The sequence below is a fragment of the Bacillus rossius genome, chromosome 8, assembly GCF_032445375.1.
Source record: "Bacillus rossius redtenbacheri isolate Brsri chromosome 8, Brsri_v3, whole genome shotgun sequence".
Taxonomy (NCBI): Eukaryota; Metazoa; Arthropoda; class Insecta; order Phasmatodea; family Bacillidae; genus Bacillus; species Bacillus rossius.
The window spans coordinates 59302057-59329283 of NC_086336.1; the positions used below are offsets into that span (position 1 = coordinate 59302057).

General features: G+C 36.6%; 2 protein-coding genes across 5 annotated transcripts in view; one reads left to right on the forward strand and one right to left on the reverse strand.

The window, feature by feature from the left end:
- The first annotated feature begins 322 nt into the window (after positions 1-322).
- Positions 323-9091, forward strand: LOC134535041 (DNA replication ATP-dependent helicase/nuclease DNA2-like). 3 transcript variants are annotated; one of them, XM_063373874.1, is made up of 3 exons: positions 332-583; positions 2721-2831; positions 2912-9091. In XM_063373874.1, the coding sequence occupies exon 3, from the start codon at positions 2923-2925 to the stop codon at positions 6169-6171; it is 3249 nt and encodes a 1082-aa protein (XP_063229944.1). In that variant the 5' UTR covers positions 332-583; positions 2721-2831; positions 2912-2922; the 3' UTR covers positions 6172-9091. The 3 variants fall into 3 exon arrangements, with proteins under 3 accessions (XP_063229946.1, XP_063229947.1, XP_063229944.1); XM_063373876.1 differs by lacking the exon at positions 2721-2831 and having other exon boundaries at positions 323-583; XM_063373877.1 differs by lacking the exon at positions 2721-2831 and having other exon boundaries at positions 323-424.
- Positions 9010-27227, reverse strand: part of LOC134535040 (mucin-3B) — a 204606-nt gene continuing 186388 nt past the window's right edge. The window contains exons 14-16 of one of the 2 annotated variants that reach the window (XM_063373872.1): positions 14211-14319; positions 13034-13111; positions 9010-10662 (exon numbers count right to left, since the gene is read on the reverse strand). In XM_063373872.1, the coding sequence (XP_063229942.1) occupies positions 10630-10662; positions 13034-13111; positions 14211-14319 (220 nt within the window). In that variant the 3' untranslated portion in view covers positions 9010-10629. The remainder of the gene's footprint in view (positions 10663-13033; positions 13112-14210; positions 14320-27227) is intronic. The other variant, XM_063373873.1, reaches the window with a different exon arrangement.

Sequence of the window (27227 nt, forward strand, 5' to 3'; positions counted from 1 at the left end):
CCCTAGCCCAGCGGGAATGAGTCAGGCGAGCGCCTCGGGCGTGACACCATTAGACTCAAATAAACTTAAGGGCACGAAACCCCGGGGGCTCGACCCCTTAAAACAATTAAGGAACGAGACGATAAGACATAATTATTAATTCACAGGCATGAAACAAGTATGATACAGAGAATAGAATAAAGTAAAATTGACCTATGGCCTTTATAGCTGTCTGTAGGCCACATAGCATATAAAAAAAAGTGTAGTATCTTTCTCCATGGCTTTCTCTAATCTCTATGTAAAAGTGATTAACGTTATTCTATGGTGTAACTCCCTTTCATTTGTTGAAAAGAAATTTGGCGGGAATATAGTATACGTTATTCGATGTAATTTGCTAATTTACCACTGTGATGTACGAAGTATGAAATACAGGAGATAACAATTGGTATATTTTTAATAATTTTGTGATTTAAGTTAATTATTAAGACTAAAATTTTTATGACCATTACAAGGAAATATTTTAAAGTATGGTAGATATTGGTTTTTATATTTCTTGTGAGATAATCCTTGTGTGGTGTTCAAACTTCAATTTAATTTAGCCAAGGTAATTATGTTTTATTTTGATGATAAAAGTAAACCTATATAATTCAGTCATATCTAGAGACTGGTGGGGACAGTAGTACAGCATTAAACCTAGACACCATTAAATTTAATTTAATTATAAGCAAGGGTAAAAAAGGTTTTCAAAAAATAAGTATGTTTTAAAATCTGAATTTTTTTGTGGTTTTTAATTGCAAATCTCTTGTGTCATTTAGCTTCCTGGAGCGAATGTGGAGGTCACCCGTAAATCAAATGTCAAGACAGAAAACGCTCACTTTCGCCGGTCGTTTAAATATTGTGCCGAAAGGACATGCGGGGGCGGAGGCTCATGAAAAATATTTTATGAGTGCTTAGAGACTGACAGTTTCATATCTGGGTGCGGGGCTTGTGCTGCAATTAAGTATCAACCTTCGTTTTTATAATTTTTCATACTTATTTAGAAATTAGACCCCAGACGGGTGGCGTAGTCCCAGCTGGTTCGCTGGTCCATCGGAAATAATTTTCCATGTATCTTCGTACCAAATCGACAGAGTCGCTAGGTACATTATGTTGTTAAGGAACAGGATTGTAACGATCGGCAAAAGTGAGTGTTTTCTTTGCTACTGATTTTGTAAAGAATATGTATGTTTGTCATGTTAAGAAGAATAAATTTAAAAATTCAGTTCAAACATTTATTTAAATGCAAGTAAAGTCTTTGAATAACTACATACGTATTAATAGAGTTTTACACCCAACTACCAGCAACAGTCATTAATATAGTTTTATACCCAAATACTAGCAACATCTGCAGGAAGACTTGAAGAAGCTGGAAGTTTGGTCGTGGGCAAATGGAATGGGATTAATATCAACAAAACGAAGGTGGTCAGATTCACAAGGAGAAGAAAGGTTGTTAAGCAAATATATAGTTGGAAGGGGCAAGAGATTCTGGAGGTAGGGGAATACAGATGGTAAAAATGGGAGTAACCCTACAGAGTGACCTAGGTTGGGAAAAGCAGGTGCAGTGGGTGGTAAATAAGGGGAGGAGAGGGATGGGGCTGATTGCTAGGATACTGAAGGGGACAGGACGGAGAGTAAAGGAGAAGACGTATCCTATGTTAGTGAGGCCAACCATTTAATTCTTTCAATATCGCAAAACACAAACCATCATTTTCCTGGTCTCTACTACAGTCTCAACCAAACATTATTTCTCTACACTGTATCGTTATATTAATTCAACATAAATAAATATGACCGTGCATTTCTCTCCTTAGTACTACACTCATTAACAATACATTTTTTACCACCTACTAAATATTTATTGTGTACTTATTTATTTACTTTATAAAGATATTCTGTTCCACTTATTTCTTCACTCTTACTTGTACCACAACCGCAATTATCGCTCCAAAACTCACATCACTCGTGAAAACATTCCACCATAAAATGTGCATTCATTTGAGCTTTTTGGAATGTGTTCATACTCAGATTTATTTCAATGTAAATAAAATGACTTTATAGTCCAGTGTGATTTGGTGTTTTGAGAATGATTAACAAATGATACTTCACATTAAAACTAAAATATTTGTTGGTTTACCAGTGATTTTAGCACATTTTTTCCCCCATAAGTGCTGATTCTTTGGTCACCTTATGCTCAACTTGATGTTAATTTAAATGTGCTAATTTTTTTTTCTTTCGAGATACCTTCTTGAAAGTTTCATTAAAGTGTTAATTTTAATGAGTAAAATTGGTAAAATGGCTTTGGCAGGCAATGTTGGTGAATAATCTAATGATAAGAATGCAAGGAAGGTAAATTTATTACATAGTCAGTTCATCACAGGCTTAGTTTGTTTGCCTCTGTTTATCTACGTGGTAAAAATGAACAAGTGGGTTTGAATTTTGCCGTCATTGAGATCACTGGAGTTGATGAGGGGTGAGAAGATGAGAATAAAGTTTTGTTGGTATAAGTAGGTTGGGAAAACGGGAGTATCCAGATAAAACCCACCGGCCCCATGCAATGTTAGCTACGTTTCTCACCTGCCGAAAATCTTGTGTTTGACCCAGACGGGAATCCCTTGCTTTGCCTTGGTAAAAATATTGGTAATGCTTTCTGGTCAGGTAAATAAGCTTGTTACTGGGTGAATCCACTGTGACTATGCTCGTAGATTGATTGGAAGGACCGAGGACCAGCGTGGAAAATATTGGGTCGAAGCCAAATGGTTTTTATGACAATTTGCCGGAATTGGTTGTAACCGATCACCTCCTTATTTTGTGTAGTAAGTGTACTTATTTAGTTTATGTAATGTTAATTGTAAATACAGCTAATCGGTTACTAATTCATAATGTTTATTTTCAGTGGAAAAATGAATGGGACCTGACAGAATGGAGCCACCCTGTAAACAGATACGTTTCACTTCTTCTCTAACCGAGGATTTATTTTCACAATTCGTACACAGTCCAAAAAAAGGTTTTGAGCGACATAAAGGTGATATTTCTCTTGAAGGCTCTTTGCCCTTTGATGATGAAAAAGATACATTTTCGCTCCAGACACTTCAGAGATGCGTGGTTATGGACGTATCGGAAGCGAAGAACGGGAAAATACTAAAGTTACAATCCCCTGGAACCCACAAGTACACATCGTGTTTGGTGTCAGGCATTTGGGACTTGTTAGAGTACAGACCTAATGACATAGTGAATATCCAGGCATGCAGATCACAAAAGGATGAATTCGAATGGATTATTGATTATTCAAATGGTTTTTTGGTGTACTGCCCAGACACCATCATCACACCTTCCACTATAATGTCGAGCTACCCCTGTGTTAGAAAGAGTATTCTTTCGACCAAGTTCAGAGACGATGGTTTTCCTGAGGTTGCTGCAGTTGGCATTCTCATCCACAAGCTTCTCCAGAAGTCTCTTACGTTGGGATCGAGCAAAGAAGCTGATGTCAAGGAGATAGCATTGGAGATTTTGAGCTCACCTCAGTCAAAGATGTGCTTGTACTCATCGGGGCTAAACAAGAGTGCAGCAGAGGAGAAAGTTCTTCAGTTTGTGCCCAGAGTTGTCAAGTTCATGAGGGACTTTGTGCAGCTAGACTCTGTCACCGCTCAGCGTAACCACAAGGCCCCACCGGGTTCCAAAGGCTGCTGGGAAGGTAAGATTACTGCCGTGAGGGACATAGAGGAGACGGTGATGGAACCAAAGCTGGGTCTTTACGGGAAGATCGACATAACGGTTGAAGTTTCCAAATGTGAGGGCGGCGGGGCAGTCAGGAAATATGTCTTGCCGCTGGAGCTGAAGACCGGGCGGCCGTCGTACTCGATACAGCACTGGGGCCAAGTGGCTCTGTACTCGCTGATGAAAAACACGAGCTCGGGCCTGCTGCTGTACCTGGCGGATGGCAGCATGCAGGAGAAGGTCACGAGGGACGTGGACAGAAACGGCCTGATGCAGAGAAGAAACGAGATAGTTTACCACAGAAATAAGCTGCTTAACCCGTCTTTAGATGATTTCACTGGAACTTGTTTGAGCGATAGTCTTCCCCCTCCGATAATGGATAAAAGAAGTTGTGAGTATTGCCATGTGAAAACTGTTTGTGGTTCTTTCTTGAGGAGTAGAACGACATCTGACAGTGTTTCGGATGATTTCCCTCCTCTTAGTTCTAGTTCCCACTTGACAGTTGAAGAAATTGAATATTTTGTAAACATGGCTGTGTGCTTACAGCTGGAAGAATACGACAACAAAGGTTCAGGGAGTAATTTGAGCGATTTGTGGCTGGTTCCAGCCGTCGAGAGAGAAACAAAGGGAAGCTGTATAAGTAACCTCATCGTGAAGTCAGTGCAGACTACAGATGATGGTTTCGTACATACGCTTGCTCGCTTCCCAGGTAACTCAAAATTCCCAGTTGCTAATCTTTCTGTGAGTGCATTTGAAAGTGAGTCATGGGTCTATGTTAGCACTGATGATCAATTTGGTTTTGCCCAAGGCTATGTGAAAAAGGTTTTCGAGAAATTTATTTCTGTATCTTTGGACAAAGATATACGGAAACAATCTCATGGTAAAAGGTTTCATATTGACTTGAAACACTATGATCAAAGCAACTCTTGCTTGTGGTCAAACTTGGGAGACCTCATATCCGATAACCTTCCTGCAAAAAGACTGCGAAGCATTCTCATTGGCCGGTTACAAGCAAGCCCTATTCAGGAAGGTCTTGAGATATTTCATACTGTAATGCCTCTGATTACAGGACTTAATGATGACCAGGTGAAAGCAATCTACAATGTTTTATTTTCAAGTGATTTCACAGTCGTTCTGGGCAAACCCGGTACTGGAAAGACTATGTTCATTGTCGTGTTGGTACAAGTTTTGGTTGTCCTGAACCGCAGCGTACTTATCACAAGTCACACACATGCAGCTGTTGACAAAATTCTTTTAGAATTGCAGAAAAGGAACATACAATTTTTGAGAGTTGGTAAAAAAACCAGAATCAATCAAGATATCGATAGTGATTCCACAATTGCAGCGGTCGAAGAATCTGTGCTCACGCCAGACGACATGAACAAACTGTTCAAGGAAGAACTCGTCGTCGGTTCCACTTGCTTAGGCACGAGGCATTTCATCTTCAAGGACAAGGTGTTCGATTACTGCCTGCTGGACGAAGCGTCCCAGGTCAGCCAGCTGGAGGCGATACGCCCGCTCATGCTGTGCAGGAAATTCGTGTTGGTGGGAGACACGAAGCAGCTGCCTCCGCTCGTCGTCAGCCGGAGAGCCGTGGAACTCGGGATGTCCGAAAGCGTTCTGGAGCGCTTGAGCAAACGGCCGGGCCACACCGTGAGCGAGCTGAACTGCCAGTACAGGATGAACCGCACCGTCATGAGCCTCGCAAACAGGTTCGTGTACGACGGCAGGCTGGTGTGCGGTGCCGCCAACGAGCGCGACACGCTGGAGGCGCCCGGCTGGGGCGTCCTGGAGAGGAACGCCGGGAGCAACCCGTGGCTGCTGCGAGTCCTGTCCGCGAGGCTGGAGGACGCGGTCGCCGTCGTGGACACGGGAGACGTCCGCCACGTGGAAACCCAGGACGGCCGCGTCCCGGAGCTCCGGGACGGCGCGCTGAGGACCGTCAACCTGGCAGAGGCCGGGCTGGTGTACTTTGTGGTGTCGGGCCTTCGCGTGGCGGGGGTGAGGGCCGAGGACGTCGGCGTGATGGCGCCCTACCAGCAGCAGGTCGGCCTGCTCAAGAGGGTGTTTGCCGCGAAGTCCGACTACCACGGGCGCATCTCCGTCAGCACGATAGACCAGTACCAGGGCCAGGAGAAGTCTGTCGTGGTGATCACGTGCACCCGGTCGTCCCCCAACAGGGCTGCGGACTCCGGCCGCGGCAGCATCCTCGACGACGCGAAGCGCCTGACCGTGGCCATCACCAGGAGCAAGCACAAGCTCATCATCATCGGCAACGTGCAACTTCTGATGGATAATTTTTCAGAAATGAACAAACTGTTTTCTTGCATTGAAGAGAACAATAAAATTAGCTGCAAAGATCTTGATTGGGGTTATATGGTGAGGAAGACACTCAAATATTTGGATAAATGTGATAATTCGCGTGGTCAGTTTTTATAATTAAATTTTTCTTGTTAGTGGTTTTTTAATGTAATTTTTTATATGTTTTTTTTGGACAAAAATGTGGTTGTGAACACGTGTGTGCTTTTTCGTGGTACATAACTCAGTATGTTTTTTACATTGTGATAAATGTGTTGTAAATAAATAGGTTACTGTTTTTATTTGCCATTATAGTTGGTGATTTCTGCCCTGTAAGTTTATTTAATAATTTAACAGTAAATAGCAGTTTGACTGAACTGTAGTACATTCTATATACTTTTGCGCATGGCGTATAAATTTTGATAGTTTTTTGTAATATGTAAGAGTATTGGATCTAAGTACAGTAGAACCTCACATATCCGACCATGACGGGACCGGGCCATGGTCGGAACGGCCAAAGGTTCGGATATCCGTAGGAGCAAAAAAAAAGCCTTTCCCAGCTATACAGTGTGTACAGTAATACAACTTTATTTGTAAAAATGTTGCTGTATACATTTCAAACATTTACTTTTGTTAAATTATAAATGAGACGATAAATACAATGTAAACATACCTTATTTAAAGAATTCAGTAATGTATTTTTATTTCAGTTTTGCCAAATCTTGATTTTGCAGAAGTGTCCCTCCACTTTTTCTACCCACAATACATTACGTTACGTTTAAAAAAAACACAGAACAGTACAAGATTATAGTAGGAGCACATTCTGCACCAACAATCACGGCTGAACTGAACAGTTTGCGACACGAAGACATATTGTAGATGCGTCACTTTTTAAAGTCTGAACAGGCTCGCCAACCACGGAGACTAGGTCGGATATCCGGAGGAGTCGGTTGTGGGAAGGTCGGATATGAGGGGTTCTACTGTATTGAAGATTGTTCGTGTTGACAGAGGTATAGTCACAAGTACTAACACACGACTCATAAATTTAGCTTTGGATTAATTTGTTATTGTAAATTATTTCTTGCAGTTAATCTTAAGTGTACCTATGTTTTAATTTTATATTCAGCAAAATAATTTGATTGAAATTTACAATTTTAACACCTGTATACCAAGATATTAGCAGTTAAGGTTTTTTTTTTGCATGTGATCTGTTAACACTTTTTATAAATATATATTTTTATATCTCTTACCATTATGCAAGCATTAAATTATGTATGTTCTAAAAGTTTGTAGCAGTGTTTGTAAATATTTCTTTATGATTTTAAGCCTAAAAAATATTATGTATCTGAACTTTGTGTAACTCATTTAATTCGTGTACTTATTTGATACCCATAATGAGAACTATTTTCGGAGTAGCGTTTGAAACATTTTTTACCCCCCATTTATACTGTTCAGTATGCTCTTTTAAGGGTGAATCCGGAAAAAGAAGGGGGGGGGGGGGGGGGCAGCTGTCTCACCTTTCGAAGTGGGAAAAATTAAAACGAGGAGCGAGAAGCAGTAGTTGGAGATTATTTGTAACTAACCTTACAAACTCGATGACGTAGGGCCTTGCACGTCCTTATCTGCATGTCGGTAGTATGTGCCCGGACACCACCGTATGTTTGTCAGGCACTTGGACCCGGTGAAGACTCCCTAACAGGGTCGTGAGGTCGCCTGTGTGTGGACGAGACTCGAACTGCTCTACCTAAACCTCCTCAGTCCTCCCAGACCTGGTCCGCCCTAGGTATCGGACATGCTTACACGAAGGGCGGGCTCCTAGAGGCGGCCCACGCACCTGATACCAGAAGTCGATGTGCGATAAGGAACTAAACACATCCCACATTTATTGGCATTGTTACTTATGCGCAGCTTACACATCTGTTGCTACAATACTTTCAAAATGCCTCGTGGCACGAATCGGCATAGTTGTAGTTGTGTCACCCTCGTGACCGAAATGTTACGTACGCAGTAATTTCAAAGTCGCTTATAAAGGGTTAAAAATTATTATTTAAACAGTTAGCCTCCTGCGGATAGTTGCAAAATGATTGAGGACATTTAGGTGAAATAACAGAAGTAAGCAGACAGTGATGACAAGGTATGCGGTCTCTTCTGGGGTGTAGATGCCTCCTACCAGTGGCAGGGCTTGATCGAAGACTGGGTGGGACTCTTCCCGCCTCTTTAATGACCGTAGTGTTACTATATCCGTTCCGCTTAAGTTCCGAAACTTATACGAGAAACACTTCACATAACTACAACATATTAAGTTAAGTTAAGTTAAAAAAAACCTTTACAGTTGCTGTATTTTAATATGTACGATTGCAAATAATATTGTTGCTCTGGGGTGCGTCCCGGAATGTCTGAGGCTACCAGAATACATTAGAATTAATAAGGTTATTTAATAAAAAAAGTTGTTCGTTGTTGCTGAAAAGAAACAGAGCCTTTGGGGAGTAAAAGGAAAAAAAAATATTACTATGTTACATTTTAATGTGTTTATGGGAATGTGTACTGCATTTAACGCAGTCACTCGTACCCACTTCTGGGTCGACAGTGTGCTATTTAAACACTGGCATGCGTCGCTCGCACGCACGCACACACATACACAAACACACACGTAGATAGATTGTTGTTGTTTATTATTGTATGGCTCCATGTAACCTCTTCAACCATGAAAGAGGTTTAATTCCGAAAAATGGCCCCCCCCCATCCCTCTTTTCTGTCAAAAATTCCCACATTCATTCTGTTTTGAGCTGGATACGACCTTGCATACCTACATTATATTAATATTAGTCTAATAGTTTAAATAGTTAAATTTTTTTAAATTACCATCTAGATGGAATCTCAGTTGTATTCATTGTGGGTTGAGTATGAAATGAATATGTATCACTGTTATTATTATGATCCCAAATGTGGACTGAAAAGTGACCATTGATCTGTTAACCTAGTACACTGTAAAATAAAATGTTTTATGAGACCCACTAAACATTTTTTAAATGAATAAACCCTGGATTTTTTTAGCATTTAACTGTGTTGTTTTCATGTTCGCCAACTATCATTTGTTCAGACACAACAAAATAATTAGTTGTTGAAGAGAGAATCAGCCATCTAATATATGTTAAAGTGGTGGTTTTACCACCATTCAGTTGCTTTTGAACCAGAAATAATAGTTTGTATGTCATTGCAATTATGTTACATGCTTAAAACACTACTGAAAAAAGTTTTAAACCATCCAGTTATCTTGCAGTCATGATGCACATGTACAATAACCCAGATTTATGGCTTTGTTTGGGCTAAGTTTACACACTTAAGTGTGTGTTTTGGTAATTTAGTAAATCACAGACACTTTTATTTTTAACAGTAATTTTTATTTATATAAAATTAGTTTGCATAGGTATGAAAACTGTACAAAATTTCTTTTTGAGCTCCTGGAATATCTTCGATTCTGGAATTAACATACATTGGACTTGGAATTTTCATCCAATTGATGTTTGTGCTATTTACAGTTTATATGCACTTACTTTGATCAATCACATTTCCCATCTGTTTATAAATGATCACATTTTATCGCAGTCTTCTGCAAATACCCTATTTACCAAAAAAAATACCAAACATTCTTATACATACAGACTCACTCAATCACATTGTTGTACTGATTTATTATCCTAATTCCATCACATTTATAAAATGTGGACTTCATTTATAAACAGTAGTATGGCATTAGGAAGTGGAATTTTTTTTTCTGACCTACTTTTTTGCTATTGTGTAATAAATAAATTTCTGAAACAATTTGATATGCCTAGTGCTCATGAGCACAGAATATTCAACTATTGTACTATTATTTTTACTGCCAAGAAAGTATTTTAAAAGTTTTTGGTGGAGAAAAAGTATGTATTACATTATGTACAAAAATATAAATTATAAAAATACTTAGGTACCAAGGGTTATTTTAATTTATATACATTAAAAATATTCAAAATTAAATTTTTGCAAATTTTTTTTTTACAATCTTTTCATTTTAAATAGAAAAAGTTATAGTAAATTTCTGTTTGAATACATAAAAATATATAAAATCTAGTAATTTATTTCAGACTTTGTTTGGTGGAAATGTTCCTCCAAAATAAAATATCAGCAAAATCGTTACAATTAATGATACAGGTAACATTTTCCCCAATGAAACACAGTTTCAAATATAATTAGATTAAAACTTAAATTTAAAAAATAATATCAATTTTAAATAATATTTACTTTTATATTACTAGTTCACATATGTTTGTTACATAGTTATTAATCTTAAACTCGTGAAAGAGCTGAAAGTTTTAGAATGTCTTTAACAACAGGGGATTGTAGTGTTCATTAGCTATTTACCTCCGAATACATAACAGTTTCATTTTCATTCCCGTCACTAATGGAAAAATGCCTGACGGCAGTTATTCGTCACTCAACTATCCCTTAAATTCACTTGAATCTCTGTTCCCCTTCAAGCATGCGCTGAATGTTTTTGCTTAGAAGCTGCATCTTGCTTGCGAAGCATTGAGCGGTGCACTGTCACTGCTTGCATCTTATTCATAACGAGTCAAAATTAGAGATGTCACTTCCCTGAAAACAAAGAAAAAAATTATGGGTTAAAATTTTTTTAAAAAAATTCATGTACAGATGAGTTCTGCTAATCTGGACTGTCAGAATCACAGAAAGTACAGATTAAATAGATTTTGCCTTAAAATGCACAAAATACAAGTTTTTTTTTCACTTCACTAATATAACTTTTAGTTTTAATATTATTGTATAAGTAGATCTAAGTTATTAAACTACGAATTAATGTAATATCATAAAAAATAACTTTGTAATTAAATATATTTTTTTAAAAATCCTGTCCAGATATTTCGAGGTCAGGATTAGCTAGGATTAGAGTGTTACTAAATTAAATTTATTTTAAGACATATTTTGTGATTTTCTATATCCTGTACATTTAATGCCGTTCTTCATATGCCTAATTTACTCAATTTGAAGTTGCAGTAGCATCTTGGTTCTGTCTTTATGACATGGAAAATGAGTTATTACTTATAATCAGTGACATTGTGCATTAACAGGCAAACTCATCACTGGGAAAAGTTTAAATAAAGCAGGTAATTTAGTGATCCTATGAGAACATATTTAAAATGTATAATGGTCTCTCAAAATACATAATGTGAAATTTGCAGGTACATATTTAGACCCCTTTACTAAGGCTGAGAGCATCACATTAATAGATTTTCCAAGACTAAAATAAAAGTAACTATTGATTAGCATTAAAAATGGATGTTGTCATTCATAAAAAAAATTAAGTCAATAATGAACTGAAGTCATTTATAATGGGAAAATATTTGTTAGCCAGGCATTAGGTTGAATATTGTTCTGTGACCGAACGTAGCCCAAATTTAAGTGAGAAATGATAAAAAGTTATGATGTTATGCCATAAAATCCTTAGTATTTGAAGGATTCAATATTCAAGGAAAAAGATTCTGAAGAAAAATATTAGAGTAAATTAAGTAAATTAAAAAAAATTTCAACACCTTAAAATTTACTAATTAATTTTTTTTTCCTTCACAGCTATCCTGTTACCATTCCCCAAAATATTGTACTTTATAAATGTAATAAATAAATAAAACAATATATATTGATTCTGGAAACTTGGTTTGTTTTAAATAGTTTAATATTTCAACACCATTGTTAATATATTTACTTTCTTGCATATTATTTTATTTTTGACCCTTGAGATTCTAGTGGTATATTCGAGTTACTTTGAGATTTTAGTTCAAGATTTTGATTTGAGAAAGTTGGGATTTGACCCATCACTAATTACGACCTGTCTTATCAGTGGCAGGTTCAGAAGCTCTTGAAGAGGAGGGGAAGGGATTAGATTCATTGATTAAATTTTTACCTATTTTTCCCCCATAGAACACAATTTCATGGTGTATATAATTTTTTGGGTTGAATGTGTTGTAGATGAGTTCATTAAGTGCGATAACACACAAATAACCAGAACAGCGATTCTGGGGAAGGAGTTGGCTTTGGCTGATAGGGTCGTCAAGAGAGTGGGGGGACGGGGACAAAATCACGGAACTTGCTTGAGTTTTGAGATTTTTTTTAATGCTTGGTTTTACTCTGATAGCACTAAAATCATGATTCTATTGCTAAAATAATTCGTAGGACCTTACAAGTAAAGTGATACGCACAGGTGGTTACGTTTACAGTTAAGGATACAGTTATGTTTAGTCTTTTTTTTTAAATTAAGGGGTTTGAAAATGGTTGTAGGCCAGATGAAATTATTTGTCCCAGAGACCTTGGTTTCTCATGATGGCCCTGCCAATCGAATGGATACCAACCAGCAATTTTCTGGAGTGATTTCAGAAGGCAACAAAAAAACCTAAATCACTACGGATTTGAATCCAGGTCCTCCGGGATGCAAGGACAGGGTGTTAAACACTGCACCACCTCGCTCCATTTCAACCAGTCTGTGTTATCGCTGCCAAATATTGTGGATTTCCTGCAATTATTACTGTTTTGGACATCAAGTTACGAAATTATCAAGTATTTAAAAAAATTTTTTTATGGAAACTGTATGACACATCTGACATACCGTCTGCATCAGCATTTCGATCAATAAATTTAACTCGTGTAACAAGAAGGAAAACCTTTTTTGTAAAGCTATTAATGTTCGTAAAATTCCTTATACTTGTTTTAGTGCTTTAAATATTAAGTGGCTTGCAAACTTGTGAAAATTTTAAGTTATTTACTGTACGGGGGCGAGAATTAATTATGTATTTATTAGAATCTTAGTAGGCTACGTGGCGTTAACTGTTTCGCGTTTGTGTTACGCGTGTCTCACGGTACACGTAAATGCAATTGATGTTGGGGCGAGCCCGGCAGTTGGCAGCCCCGGTCCAGTCTGATGAAGGCGGAGGCAGGCCCAGTGGACCGGGAGACTCACCCTGTCCGGCTTGTAGAGGTGGGTCTGGGGCATGAGCAGCGTGGAGCCCAGGTCTCTCTCTGCCATGGTGTGCGCCTCCTGCAACAGTCACGCGTCAGTCCCGGCGATCCATCTGCGCTCCACGCAGGCCGCCAACAGGGAGGGGCAAGGACACCAGGGGATGGTCGCAATTGAGTTTCCAGGTTTCCTTTTAATGAGTAGGATTACTCTTGATAGGACGAAAATCACAAGTCTGTTGTTAATAGAACCTATGAATATATATACTGTATAGAAGTCGCCAGCCCAGGTTTAAATTTCTAATACGGTTTGAGGTAGTTGGTTAATTCACCGCTGCAATCGCCACCATCTCTAGGGCATCGACTTGTGGTGGTCCCTAGCGGACAAGTGTCGTACTCTTCAACACCCCTTCCCCACCCTCCCTCAAATATGTGTTGTCCTCCACCCACCCTCTACCCCACCTCTCATCCCTACAGTTTTGTGACGCACAAACTCCCGTTGAACGACCTTGAGTTGCAGTGAATGTTGGGTGGGGGGTGCGGGGGAATGACAGCGGGCGACAGTGCTGCGCTCTAACGTGTAAATAACAACCTAAGATGATACAGGGCATTACGGCAGCGCACTGCAGCGGTGAATTTCCCAAGATGCTCATCATATGCTCCTGAAAAACGTAGAGTAAATCCTATCCACTCGCGACTTCTATACAGTATATATTCAAAGATAGAACTGGGTGTTCTTGGGTTTCAGCCAAGGGGTCATGATTAAATTCAATTTTTTTTTGCTTGCTTTCCTTAAATTTCGGTGGCACTTGTTTGGTGTGTAGCACGTAATGCTACGTAATATGTTACTCATAAGTACCTCACTGTTGAGCCATGGCATTATGCGCAGCGGGCTTTATCGTTCACGCATAAGGTTTTCCTGCTGACCACTCGACTGTATTTGACTTTCACACAGTTGAAGGTGGTTGTGAGAAATGGAGGTATGTTCATACAAGGTACTATACAAACGATCTAGAGCAGTTTTAAAAAGTTTCATGACCTAATGTTTTAGTTTGTTACAAATACTGGTTTGATGTTAGAGAACAGGGCATTGCCAGATAGTAGTCAATATGCTATGAAGTATTTGTACTGCATTATCTGTCGGGAGTGATTTCTCCTCGTGCCACACGAGCGATACTCACATCGTTGTTGAGCGTATTGGACCCGTTCTTCGAGCCGTAGTGACTGTGTAGTGCCTTGGTTGGAGCCTGAATGGTCGTCTCGTCGCAAGACCTAGCCTCCGACACCGTCCTGCACAAAACACAAAAAATTTTGATGGTTGTACACGCAGAACATTAATCCTCTCTAACACAGATTTTTTTTTTCGCAAGTGGGAAGTAATCGTGGTGGACCCTGGCTTGTGCCAGTTGGATTTCTCAGGGTGCTCCCTGGTTTCCCCCCCATTCATTCATTCAACAAGTGCTCCATTCTCATCTCATCCATCTCCCCTTGCTGTCTTTAACGACCAGACGTTGAAGAGATTGATTTAGAAACTTGTTGCGGTATAAATTAGTTTTTGACGTGATAACGTCTTATAAATCGATGAACGCCGGCTGCACGCACGAAAAAGCATGACTCATTGTCACGTTCCGCCTAAGCCGAGCGTGCAAGAACCAGCCAACCACAGTGCGAGAAAATATTCTATAATATCAAACAGGTTAAGGCGGGCTTTTTGAAAGCAGCTATTTAAAAAAAAATTGATTTATTTGTCCAATTTCATCATTTCAAATTAACAATTTATTGACACTGATTTGATTTTAGTTTATTGGGCGCCGCCATCTTGTCACGTGGGGGCCGCCATTGTTGTTGACATTGGCTACCAGGGCGCGCCACCGTCGCCGCCACTGGGCGCCGCCATTGTTGTTGACATTGGTTACCAGGGCGCGCCGGTAGGCCGCCATCTTAGTTCAGCCTTTAGTTACCGGAGCGCGCCACCGTCGCTCCGAAGGCGGGAATTGTATACAAAAAAACCTGGGCACTGGGTGGATTCGATCCCGGGGACGCACCAACGTCGTGGTTACGAGGCGTGCGCCTTGACCACTTTTTTTTTTTTTTTTTTTTTTTTCTTAAAAAGATTGATGGCACACTGGCAAGTTTGGACAGTCACCAGTGTGCAACAATCTCCCCCCCTTAATGTTGTAGTTGGAAGTCACCCCGAGTCATGGAGGAATGGTAGTGTTCGTTGAAGGTTGTTATTAAGACAATACAAATTACAGCCATGTCTTACCCGGGATTCGAACCCGGAGCCCCCGCACCGTAGCCCGGTGTGCCGTCGACTGCGCTACGGAGGCCGACTTCCACTAGACCACGGGACCTGATGAAAATAATGAACATATGCTTTAAAGAAGCTATGTCTTTAAAAGCAATACTAGCTATGCGTAAAATTCGAAAAGCAAACGCCATGTCTTAAAAAAGTATGCCTATAGACCCCACCACTCCACAATCGCCGCCATGTTTAAATTTCGAAAAAATATGCTTAAGTTCGAAAAATAAAATATCGCTATGCCTATAGACCCCCACCACTCCACAACCGCCATATTGTTTAAAAAAATATGCTTAAAAGAAGCTATGCTTAAATTTCGAAAAGAAATAAAATAACGCTATGCTTAAATAATACAGTCATTCTAGCTATGTCTATAAAACCCCACCCCATATTAGCTATGACTAAACCCCTCCAACCCCCAACTACAAGTATGCTTAATCGCAATGTTTAATTCCCAACCACCAAATTTCGAAAAAAAGATATGTCTATAAAACCCCACCCCTATATTAGCTATGACTAAACCCCTCCACTACAAGTATGCTTAATCGCCATATTTAAATTACGAAAAGAAATAAAATAACGCTATATTTAAAGTTAAAAAAAATACCGTCATGTTTATGAAATCTCGAAGAAAACAACCCGCCATGTTGCAGTATGCTTAAAGCCGCCATATTAGCTATGACTAAAGAAACATAACCTCAAAATCCCGCGCAGAGAGAGCGAGATGTTGCCTGCTGGAGCATCACTCGTAAACTGCGCAATTATAATCCCCACATCATATTATAAGCATAATAATGTCTTTAAAAAAATGCTTTAAGTAATAAGCATAGAAATGTGTTAAGCATAGTTACTATCACGTCGAGTAAAATAAATATTAAGCATTTTTAAAATCCATAATAATGTATAAACAATGTGTTAAGCATTACGTTACGTCGAGTAAAATAAATAATAAGCATATTTAAAATTAATAATATTAAGCATATTTAAAAACACTTTGTAGTAACTGGCTCTCGGCCAATGTGTTCAAACGCCGTGCTGGAAGCCCCGCTCATGCGACCAGGAATGTAGTAAGGGACCCCTGCAGTTAACACGTAGCGTTCAGTAATGAAAAAATAAAATGTAGCTGCGGCAATATCGTCAGAAACAAATTACGTATGTAACCGAGGTAATAAAAAAAACTATAGGTGCCACCCCCACTCCTAGTATGCTTAAAACACCCACCCCCACAAGTATGCCTAAAAGAAACCCCAACCATACTAGCTATGCCTAAATCATTTGCAGCCATGCTTAAAAACCCCCGCCATACTGGCTAAGACTAAATGGAGTGCCACATATACACACCGACATCTTTAATGTCACAGAGGAGAGCGAGAAACGTAACGTAAAATATGCTTGAAGTAATAAGCATAGTTAAAATTTATAATATTGTAAATACATAAAAATAAGCATAGTTAAAAAAACCGTAGATCACCATTTAATAGTACTGGACCAGATAACATATGCCATAGCGATAGCATGAATAAGCATAGTTAGGACCCCTACAGTCAACACGTAGCATTCAGTAATTAGCTGCGGCACGATCGTCAGAAACAAATTACGTATGTTACCGAGGTAATAAAAAAAAATAGCAAATAAGCATACATAAAAAAAACTCACCGGAACGCATCCCGCCCACCCCGGCGACTTGTAACAAATATAAATAAACGTTGAACAAACGACCGTGTAGGGGAGCTGTAAGCCTGTTCGCGCACCGCAAATAAGCATACATAAAGGAAAAACTCACCGGAATACACCCACTCCAACACGGCGACGTGTAATTAAAAATAAAAACGCAGACGAAAAGAGATATTAAAAATAGTAACACCTATGTACGCCGTGTAGACAACCGACAGCGAATAACGATAAGTAAATTTATAAAATATATTACAAAGCGGGAGCGCACGTCTGTAGTCCGTAGACGCACTCCTCGAACTGTTTTCAAATTCCCGGTGCGACGAAAAGAAAGCTGTTTGTCGACCCTGGCCCGCCGCGTGCTATAGTAGTTTGCAGCAGATTTCACGGAACACAATAAAAAACGTACAGCCCAGTGATACATGAAACCGCCGAATGCATGTGAAAAAAAAACTACCATAAATAACAAAAAAAAAATTAAAACATAACAAAAACAATCAAAATGCACTCACAAACGCAATACAGCGCAATGCAGTGAAAACTCCCATGAAATAATAAAATCGCTTATTGAGACACCATGATGCAAAGAGTAAAAAATCCCTATACGTAAAATAAAACAAACGCGAAACTTTAAAAAAATCTATCTATGAGAACAATATTATAAAAATACCACATTCTCCAACACACCAAATGACACGGCCCGATAAATGACAACACAAATAAATATCAATAACCATAAATACCTACATAATCAAAATATGTTATTAAGCAACCGAAAAATACACTACAACCCACATAAGACCTCGCGAACGAACGGCACAACACCAGAGACAAAACATGCTATTCCCATTTGTTAAAAAGACGCAAATACGAGTCTGTAGTGCTAGCCCAGCTAGTATACATTCATTAATAAATAAAATCGGTTATAGTATTTGTGTAGTCATTAAATAGGAAGTACAAAGTGATATTGCCACAAGACGTTATTAAAAATATAGTAATAAAGTGTATGTATAGTTATTAAATAATAATATATGTAAGTAAAACGTGTTATACCCTAAACTAAATACCTGCAGGTTTATACAGTCAAACTTTGTAGGAATATAAACATAAGTCGTTTGAACGGTCTGTGTAATACAAATGCTTATCATCAGCTCTGAGTAATTTGTCCTTCATATAAGAAAACATAGCATGTTATTCTAATAAACTATGTATCATTATAAAATAGTTATACCATCGTTAATAAATAATCACACAAACAAACATTAACAGCTATCCATCCTTCCCTTTCACTCATGACATAGTGTGTGGTGTTCTAAATAAGGAGTGAAAGAATATTATATGAGTCATGTTGTAAATGCTTATAAGATTATTGTTAACTTTCCATCAAGGCTAGATAAAAAACAATCTCTATATATGGTAGATGAATAAACAGAGACCAACTATAGACTTCATACTAGTAAATAATAATTAAGGACATATCGGGGTAAATAAAACAAAATAACCTATATAAATACACCCAATAAGCATAGGAAGCTCTGGCGTTAATAACAAAACGTAAAATAAAAGGTTACTGGTTCAGGTAAGAATATATATTCTACTACTATGCATTCCATTAAGCATAAGAAGCACTATAATCCCATTCCGACGAAACCAGAATAGAACACACCAGTAATGTTCGTGAAAGAACACACGATGATATTCATACTAATAACCACTTAGCCAAAATCGTTTGCAGAATAACAGACATAGCAATTCCATGTCTCAAACACCACATCGCTTCGGCGATAGTCCAGAAAACACAAAAATTATATCTGCCTTCCCCAAGAGACCGCCACAGTCGCCTCGGCGAACCTCGTGAGGTCACCAGTAAGTAACGTTCACTTGCCGGAGGGGCAGACGGTAATAACACACACGCAGCCACCCCCGAAAAAAAGCCTCCAACAAGAAAAAAACAATATATCAAAATATCTAAAACAACAAGGATGCCTTGCAAACTATTAATTACACCACCCATACCTTTAAACTAAGTAACGTGAACGACGAAGCCCGACAACGACTTTCAAGTGACAAGGAGTAAAGAAGGAAATAATAATTACATGAAAGTAAACATGTGGTGTACGAATACTCATTGCCCACCAACTATGTACTACCTACTAGTGCTTATCCATGTATTGCCAGACATAAAATAACCAATTCTCTTCTATATAAAATATCTTTACATTAAAATAAACATAGTGTCAGGATAATACTAATAATAAGTATAGAAGTAACTGAAGCGTGTACACAAACAAAACTGTATAATTCTCATCATAAACGTTCCTTGAAATTCTACCATCACATATATAATCCTTTAATATTATCATAATATAGTTACCAGAAATAACAAGTCAACTCGAAAAAACCAAAACAACGCCTACAGGCATATTGCAACCTACATCGAAACGATCATAAGACTCAAACCCAGACACTTCATAAACCCACAGAGATGGTCAGGAGAAATTACATTTCATATACTACAGATGCTGTACTAAAAAGACACATGTATGCCAATAAGAACAGGTGTAACCGCCATAACTGAAAGTATTATATAAAAGAAACAATACAATAAATATCACAGCCTCAAAAAACATAAGACAGGAGAATGAACCAAAAGAGAAATTTCAAAAGTCTAAACTGAACAGAAAATTAGGTAAATATCGACGTAAACACATGAGAGTACAATTAAGTAGAAATATATATTTAAAAATTTAAAATACCTAGCGTAAAAAAAAAAAAAACGCATTCAGAAAGATCAGACATCGCTTCCCCAACACAAAATTTTCGATGGTAATAGTCACAATCCCTAATAACATACATGTGAAATAGAAAGAGTTAAAGACACAGACTTTAAAAAGAGAATCACTCGTTAAAGACGTGTAAAAGTTAAAGGACTAAGCTAAATGAATATAATGAAGCGTGCGACAAAACACGTTTCCTATACTAAATGTCACATCCCAAATAAATTAAATTCATTATTTAAAAGAAAAAGGTTATTTTTTTGTTCACCTAACCGAAATCTAAGTTTAAAAACCCACATGGAAGAGAGATTCCGCATTATAATTAAGTATATTGAAAGGAATTGCGAACTCTTGTTCGCACAAATCATTTTAATTATGTATGTTCGCACACAAGTTGAGAAAAAATGGATTAGTGTAAGAAATTTGATGTTTGCTCAAGTGCTATGTAGTGACAAGAAACGATAAATACGGAATTATGTATATTTAGATACCAACCATACAATTATAACAATTTAAATAAGAAACATATAAAAAAAAAACCCTCGGGTATGTCGTATATCTAGAACCATACTGTCACCACTAGTTGCCTGTACACATAATGAAGTAATAATAATAAAACATCCAGTGGTTACAAACATAAATATTACAAAAATATGCACTTAACAATGACTTAGGTTATCCAGAAGCATATAGATATAAATATACAATTAAAAAGCAAACCAAATTACCAATAATATGGAATCACTTCAAAAAGTAAACAAAGTTCAGTCATTACAAACACAGAAAGGTGAAAAAAACGCATCAGTAAGATGAGAGACCAATTCCCTCGCGGATGAAGGATGATAATCATTGCAGTAGCACACATTGTCCCACATATGTATCGAAACACAAGGTTAGATCGTAACACACACACACACACACACACACGACTTCCAGGATGTTTCCACCATCATGTTTGGAACCTTTATACTTATTTTAAATCTAAATTTACATTGATTAACAACGAGAACTGTAATATATAAACAACAGCACCGATAGTAGCTAAACACAACACACTTAATAGAATATTCTCCATCACTTTCACAAACCCATATAAAGACATTAAACTCTGCCGGCCACCGCAGCCCAGCACGAGTTGCCAGACGTGTCCTTCACAGACAGAAGGGGTTGCCATTGCGCAACCAATATGTAATTATTGTAAAAGACGCATCTAAAAAAATCAAACATGTACGTTAAACCAGGCTAGCAATCTCATAGTTTAAGTGAAAACAGGTCGGAAGACAACATGGTAACATAATATTAGCTATTCCTAAACCTTAAATACATACAATGTAAGAAATCGCACTAGCCAACTTAACACTCATATTCCACAAAACATAAGTTCACCGAGATACAATGACACACGAATATATGCATGAATGATAGATAAATACTATACAAGACACAAAGTTAAAAACATATTTATCAAAGTACCCTTTCAATACTAACCCAATGAAGCAGAAAATTCCATTACATCCCAAGCATTGTATATGAAAGTAAGCACATATCACAATTGAACTAGAAAAAATAAATATAAAAAAAAGCTAGCGAACACACAGACAAATATTCATCATAGCACCATTGGGTGGAAAGAAGATAGTAAGTACCATCAATTTCATCTCTACAGCCACATGCATTAAGAAAAAAAAAATATATATATACTTTTATTAACCTCACAGGAATCTTTTAGTGTATAATCGTTGTGAAGCAAAATTAGGAGGATAAAATTACAATGTATTTAAAAAATAAATCTAATTACAACTATTAAAAAGTATGTGCGCTAACTCACAATTGTAAAACCATTAATGAAAAACCTACAAAACCTCTCTCTTCATATCTCTCTCTCTCTTTCTCTCTCACTCTTTATCTCTCTTATTCGCTCTATATACTGGTTGCGAAATTCCACGATTGATACAATTAACTTAGAGATAACCCCCACACCGATGCATTGTAACGTCAACTACATTCCGCTTTTGAGAGGGAAACTAGAGCAACTCGAGAACACTCGCAGGCTCACAGCAACGTCCGCCACATTTACACACAGAACTAACCACTCGTACCCACCGGATGGGATACGAACCCCGAGCAAAAGGCAAATACCTCCGCTTAAACACAATAACAAGTGATCTAAATATAGAACGATAGTGCTAACGCGAGCAAACACATTGGTTGAAAACTTTTTAGAGTAATGGAAAACAATACGCTCTTCAATTCTGTGTGTGTCAACTCTGGAAAATCATTACGTAGCGGCGGCAATATTTTACAACATCTTTTATAAAGAACCCTAAAGGAAAAATATCTCAAAGTAAACGATGAAAACAAAAAAACGTAGTATTTGTCGGTCGATGGTAGTGAAATAATGTGAGATAAAACATTAAAATAATGTTAAATAAATATATTAATTTTTACTATAAAATGAATCCACGTATAACCATAAGTTTTTGATAATAAATCAACAAATCAACATAGATTTAAATTAATTAAAAAGTTGTAATAATAAATTCTTAAATAAATTTATTTCCTTTAACAAATTAACATATAGGTTTCAATTAATAAAAAAAATAGTTTAATGCGAAATTCACCGACATTTCGGTCGACATTGCAGTCGCCATCATCAGGAAGCAATTATCTACAAAGTAGTTGTAATAATAAATTCTTAAAATAAATTTATTTCCTTTAACAAATTAACATATAGGTTTCAATTAATTAAAAAAATAGTTTAATAATAAATTTTAAAATCTATTCATTTTTTTTATTATAACAGGACTCTGCTTTTAACCATTAGTTTTTGATAATTTTCAAAAAATAAACATAAATTTACAAATAAACATAAATTTAATTATTAAAAAAATTAATTCATAACAATATTATTAAAAAAAATTTTGCGGCCGCAAATTTTTTTTTAATAATATTGTTATGAATTAATTTTTTTAATAATTAAATTTATGTTTATTTGTAAATTTATGTTTATTTTTTGAAAATTATCAAAAACTAATGGTTAAAAGCAGAGTCCTGTTATAATAAAAAAAATGAATAGATTTTAAAATTTATTATTAAACTATTTTTTTAATTAATTGAAACCTATATGTTAATTTGTTAAAGGAAATAAATTTATTTTAAGAATTTATTATTACAACTACTTTGTAGATAATTGCTTCCTGATGATGGCGACTGCAATGTCGACCGAAACGTCGGTGAATTTCGCATTAAACTATTTTTTTTATTAATTGAAACCTATATGTTAATTTGTTAAAGGAAATAAATTTATTTAAGAATTTATTATTACAACTTTTTAATTAATTTAAATCTATGTTGATTTGTTGATTTATTATCAAAAACTTATGGTTATACGTGGATTCATTTTATAGTAAAAATTAATATATTTATTTAACATTATTTTAATGTTTTATCTCACATTATTTCACTACCATCGACCGACAAATACTACGTTTTTTTGTTTTCATTGTTTACTTTGAGATATTTTTCCTTTAGGGTTCTTTATAAAAGATGTTGTAAAATATTGCCGCCGCTACGTAATGATTTTCCAGAGTTGACACACACAGAATTGAAGAGCGTATTGTTTTCCATTACTCTAAAAAGTTTTCAACCAATGTGTTTGCTCGCGTTAGCACTATCGTTCTATATTTAGATCACTTGTTATTGTGTTTAAGCGGAGGTATTTGCCTTTTGCTCGGGGTTCGTATCCCATCCGGTGGGTACGAGTGGTTAGTTCTGTGTGTAAATGTGGCGGACGTTGCTGTGAGCCTGCGAGTGTTCTCGAGTTGCTCTAGTTTCCCTCTCAAAAGCGGAATGTAGTTGACGTTACAATGCATCGGTGTGGGGGTTATCTCTAAGTTAATTGTATCAATCGTGGAATTTCGCAACCAGTATATAGAGCGAATAAGAGAGATAAAGAGTGAGAGAGAAAGAGAGAGAGAGATATGAAGAGAGAGGTTTTGTAGGTTTTTCATTAATGGTTTTACAATTGTGAGTTAGCGCACATACTTTTTAATAGTTGTAATTAGATTTATTTTTTAAATACATTGTAATTTTATCCTCCTAATTTTGCTTCACAACGATTATACACTAAAAGATTCCTGTGAGGTTAATAAAAGTATATATATATATTTTTTTTCTTAATGCATGTGGCTGTAGAGATGAAATTGATGGTACTTACTATCTTCTTTCCACCCAATGGTGCTATGATGAATATTTGTCTGTGTGTTCGCTAGCTTTTTTTTATATTTATTTTTTCTAGTTCAATTGTGATATGTGCTTACTTTCATATACAATGCTTGGGATGTAATGGAATTTTCTGCTTCATTGGGTTAGTATTGAAAGGGTACTTTGATAAATATGTTTTTAACTTTGTGTCTTGTATAGTATTTATCTATCATTCATGCATATATTCGTGTGTCATTGTATCTCGGTGAACTTATGTTTTGTGGAATATGAGTGTTAAGTTGGCTAGTGCGATTTCTTACATTGTATGTATTTAAGGTTTAGGAATAGCTAATATTATGTTACCATGTTGTCTTCCGACCTGTTTTCACTTAAACTATGAGATTGCTAGCCTGGTTTAACGTACATGTTTGATTTTTTTAGATGCGTCTTTTACAATAATTACATATTGGTTGCGCAATGGCAACCCCTTCTGTCTGTGAAGGACACGTCTGGCAACTCGTGCTGGGCTGCGGTGGCCGGCAGAGTTTAATGTCTTTATATGGGTTTGTGAAAGTGATGGAGAATATTCTATTAAGTGTGTTGTGTTTAGCTACTATCGGTGCTGTTGTTTATATATTACAGTTCTCGTTGTTAATCAATGTAAATTTAGATTTAAAATAAGTATAAAGGTTCCAAACATGATGGTGGAAACATCCTGGAAGTCGTGTGTGTGTGTGTGTGTGTGTGTTACGATCTAACCTTGTGTTTCGATACATATGTGGGACAATGTGTGCTACTGCAATGATTATCATCCTTCATCCGCGAGGGAATTGGTCTCTCATCTTACTGATGCGTTTTTTTCACCTTTCTGTGTTTGTAATGACTGAACTTTGTTTACTTTTTGAAGTGATTCCATATTATTGGTAATTTGGTTTGCTTTTTAATTGTATATTTATATCTATATGCTTCTGGATAACCTAAGTCATTGTTAAGTGCATATTTTTGTAATATTTATGTTTGTAACCACTGGATGTTTTATTATTATTACTTCATTATGTGTACAGGCAACTAGTGGTGACAGTATGGTTCTAGATATACGACATACCCGAGGTTTTTTTTTTTATATGTTTCTTATTTAAATTGTTATAATTGTATGGTTGGTATCTAAATATACATAATTCCGTATTTATCGTTTCTTGTCACTACATAGCACTTGAGCAAACATCAAATTTCTTACACTAATCCATTTTTTCTCAACTTGTGTGCGAACATACATAATTAAAATGATTTGTGCGAACAAGAGTTCGCAATTCCTTTCAATATACTTAATTATAATGCGGAATCTCTCTTCCATGTGGGTTTTTAAACTTAGATTTCGGTTAGGTGAACAAAAAAATAACCTTTTTCTTTTAAATAATGAATTTAATTTATTTGGGATGTGACATTTAGTATAGGAAACGTGTTTTGTCGCACGCTTCATTATATTCATTTAGCTTAGTCCTTTAACTTTTACACGTCTTTAACGAGTGATTCTCTTTTTAAAGTCTGTGTCTTTAACTCTTTCTATTTCACATGTATGTTATTAGGGATTGTGACTATTACCATCGAAAATTTTGTGTTGGGGAAGCGATGTCTGATCTTTCTGAATGCGTTTTTTTTTTTTTACGCTAGGTATTTTAAATTTTTAAATATATATTTCTACTTAATTGTACTCTCATGTGTTTACGTCGATATTTACCTAATTTTCTGTTCAGTTTAGACTTTTGAAATTTCTCTTTTGGTTCATTCTCCTGTCTTATGTTTTTTGAGGCTGTGATATTTATTGTATTGTTTCTTTTATATAATACTTTCAGTTATGGCGGTTACACCTGTTCTTATTGGCATACATGTGTCTTTTTAGTACAGCATCTGTAGTATATGAAATGTAATTTCTCCTGACCATCTCTGTGGGTTTATGAAGTGTCTGGGTTTGAGTCTTATGATCGTTTCGATGTAGGTTGCAATATGCCTGTAGGCGTTGTTTTGGTTTTTTCGAGTTGACTTGTTATTTCTGGTAACTATATTATGATAATATTAAAGGATTATATATGTGATGGTAGAATTTCAAGGAACGTTTATGATGAGAATTATACAGTTTTGTTTGTGTACACGCTTCAGTTACTTCTATACTTATTATTAGTATTATCCTGACACTATGTTTATTTTAATGTAAAGATATTTTATATAGAAGAGAATTGGTTATTTTATGTCTGGCAATACATGGATAAGCACTAGTAGGTAGTACATAGTTGGTGGGCAATGAGTATTCGTACACCACATGTTTACTTTCATGTAATTATTATTTCCTTCTTTACTCCTTGTCACTTGAAAGTCGTTGTCGGGCTTCGTCGTTCACGTTACTTAGTTTAAAGGTATGGGTGGTGTAATTAATAGTTTGCAAGGCATCCTTGTTGTTTTAGATATTTTGATATATTGTTTTTTTCTTGTTGGAGGCTTTTTTTCGGGGGTGGCTGCGTGTGTGTTATTACCGTCTGCCCCTCCGGCAAGTGAACGTTACTTACTGGTGACCTCACGAGGTTCGCCGAGGCGACTGTGGCGGTCTCTTGGGGAAGGCAGATATAATTTTTGTGTTTTCTGGACTATCGCCGAAGCGATGTGGTGTTTGAGACATGGAATTGCTATGTCTGTTATTCTGCAAACGATTTTGGCTAAGTGGTTATTAGTATGAATATCATCGTGTGTTCTTTCACGAACATTACTGGTGTGTTCTATTCTGGTTTCGTCGGAATGGGATTATAGTGCTTCTTATGCTTAATGGAATGCATAGTAGTAGAATATATATTCTTACCTGAACCAGTAACCTTTTATTTTACGTTTTGTTATTAACGCCAGAGCTTCCTATGCTTATTGGGTGTATTTATATAGGTTATTTTGTTTTATTTACCCCGATATGTCCTTAATTATTATTTACTAGTATGAAGTCTATAGTTGGTCTCTGTTTATTCATCTACCATATATAGAGATTGTTTTTTATCTAGCCTTGATGGAAAGTTAACAATAATCTTATAAGCATTTACAACATGACTCATATAATATTCTTTCACTCCTTATTTAGAACACCACACACTATGTCATGAGTGAAAGGGAAGGATGGATAGCTGTTAATGTTTGTTTGTATGATTATTTATTAACGATGGTATAACTATTTTATAATGATACATAGTTTATTAGAATAACATGCTATG

Coding starts and splice junctions, on each gene's coding strand:
- LOC134535041 (XM_063373876.1), top strand. CDS start 2,923: ATGGGACCTGACAGAATGGAGCCACCCTGTAAACAGATACGTTTCACT.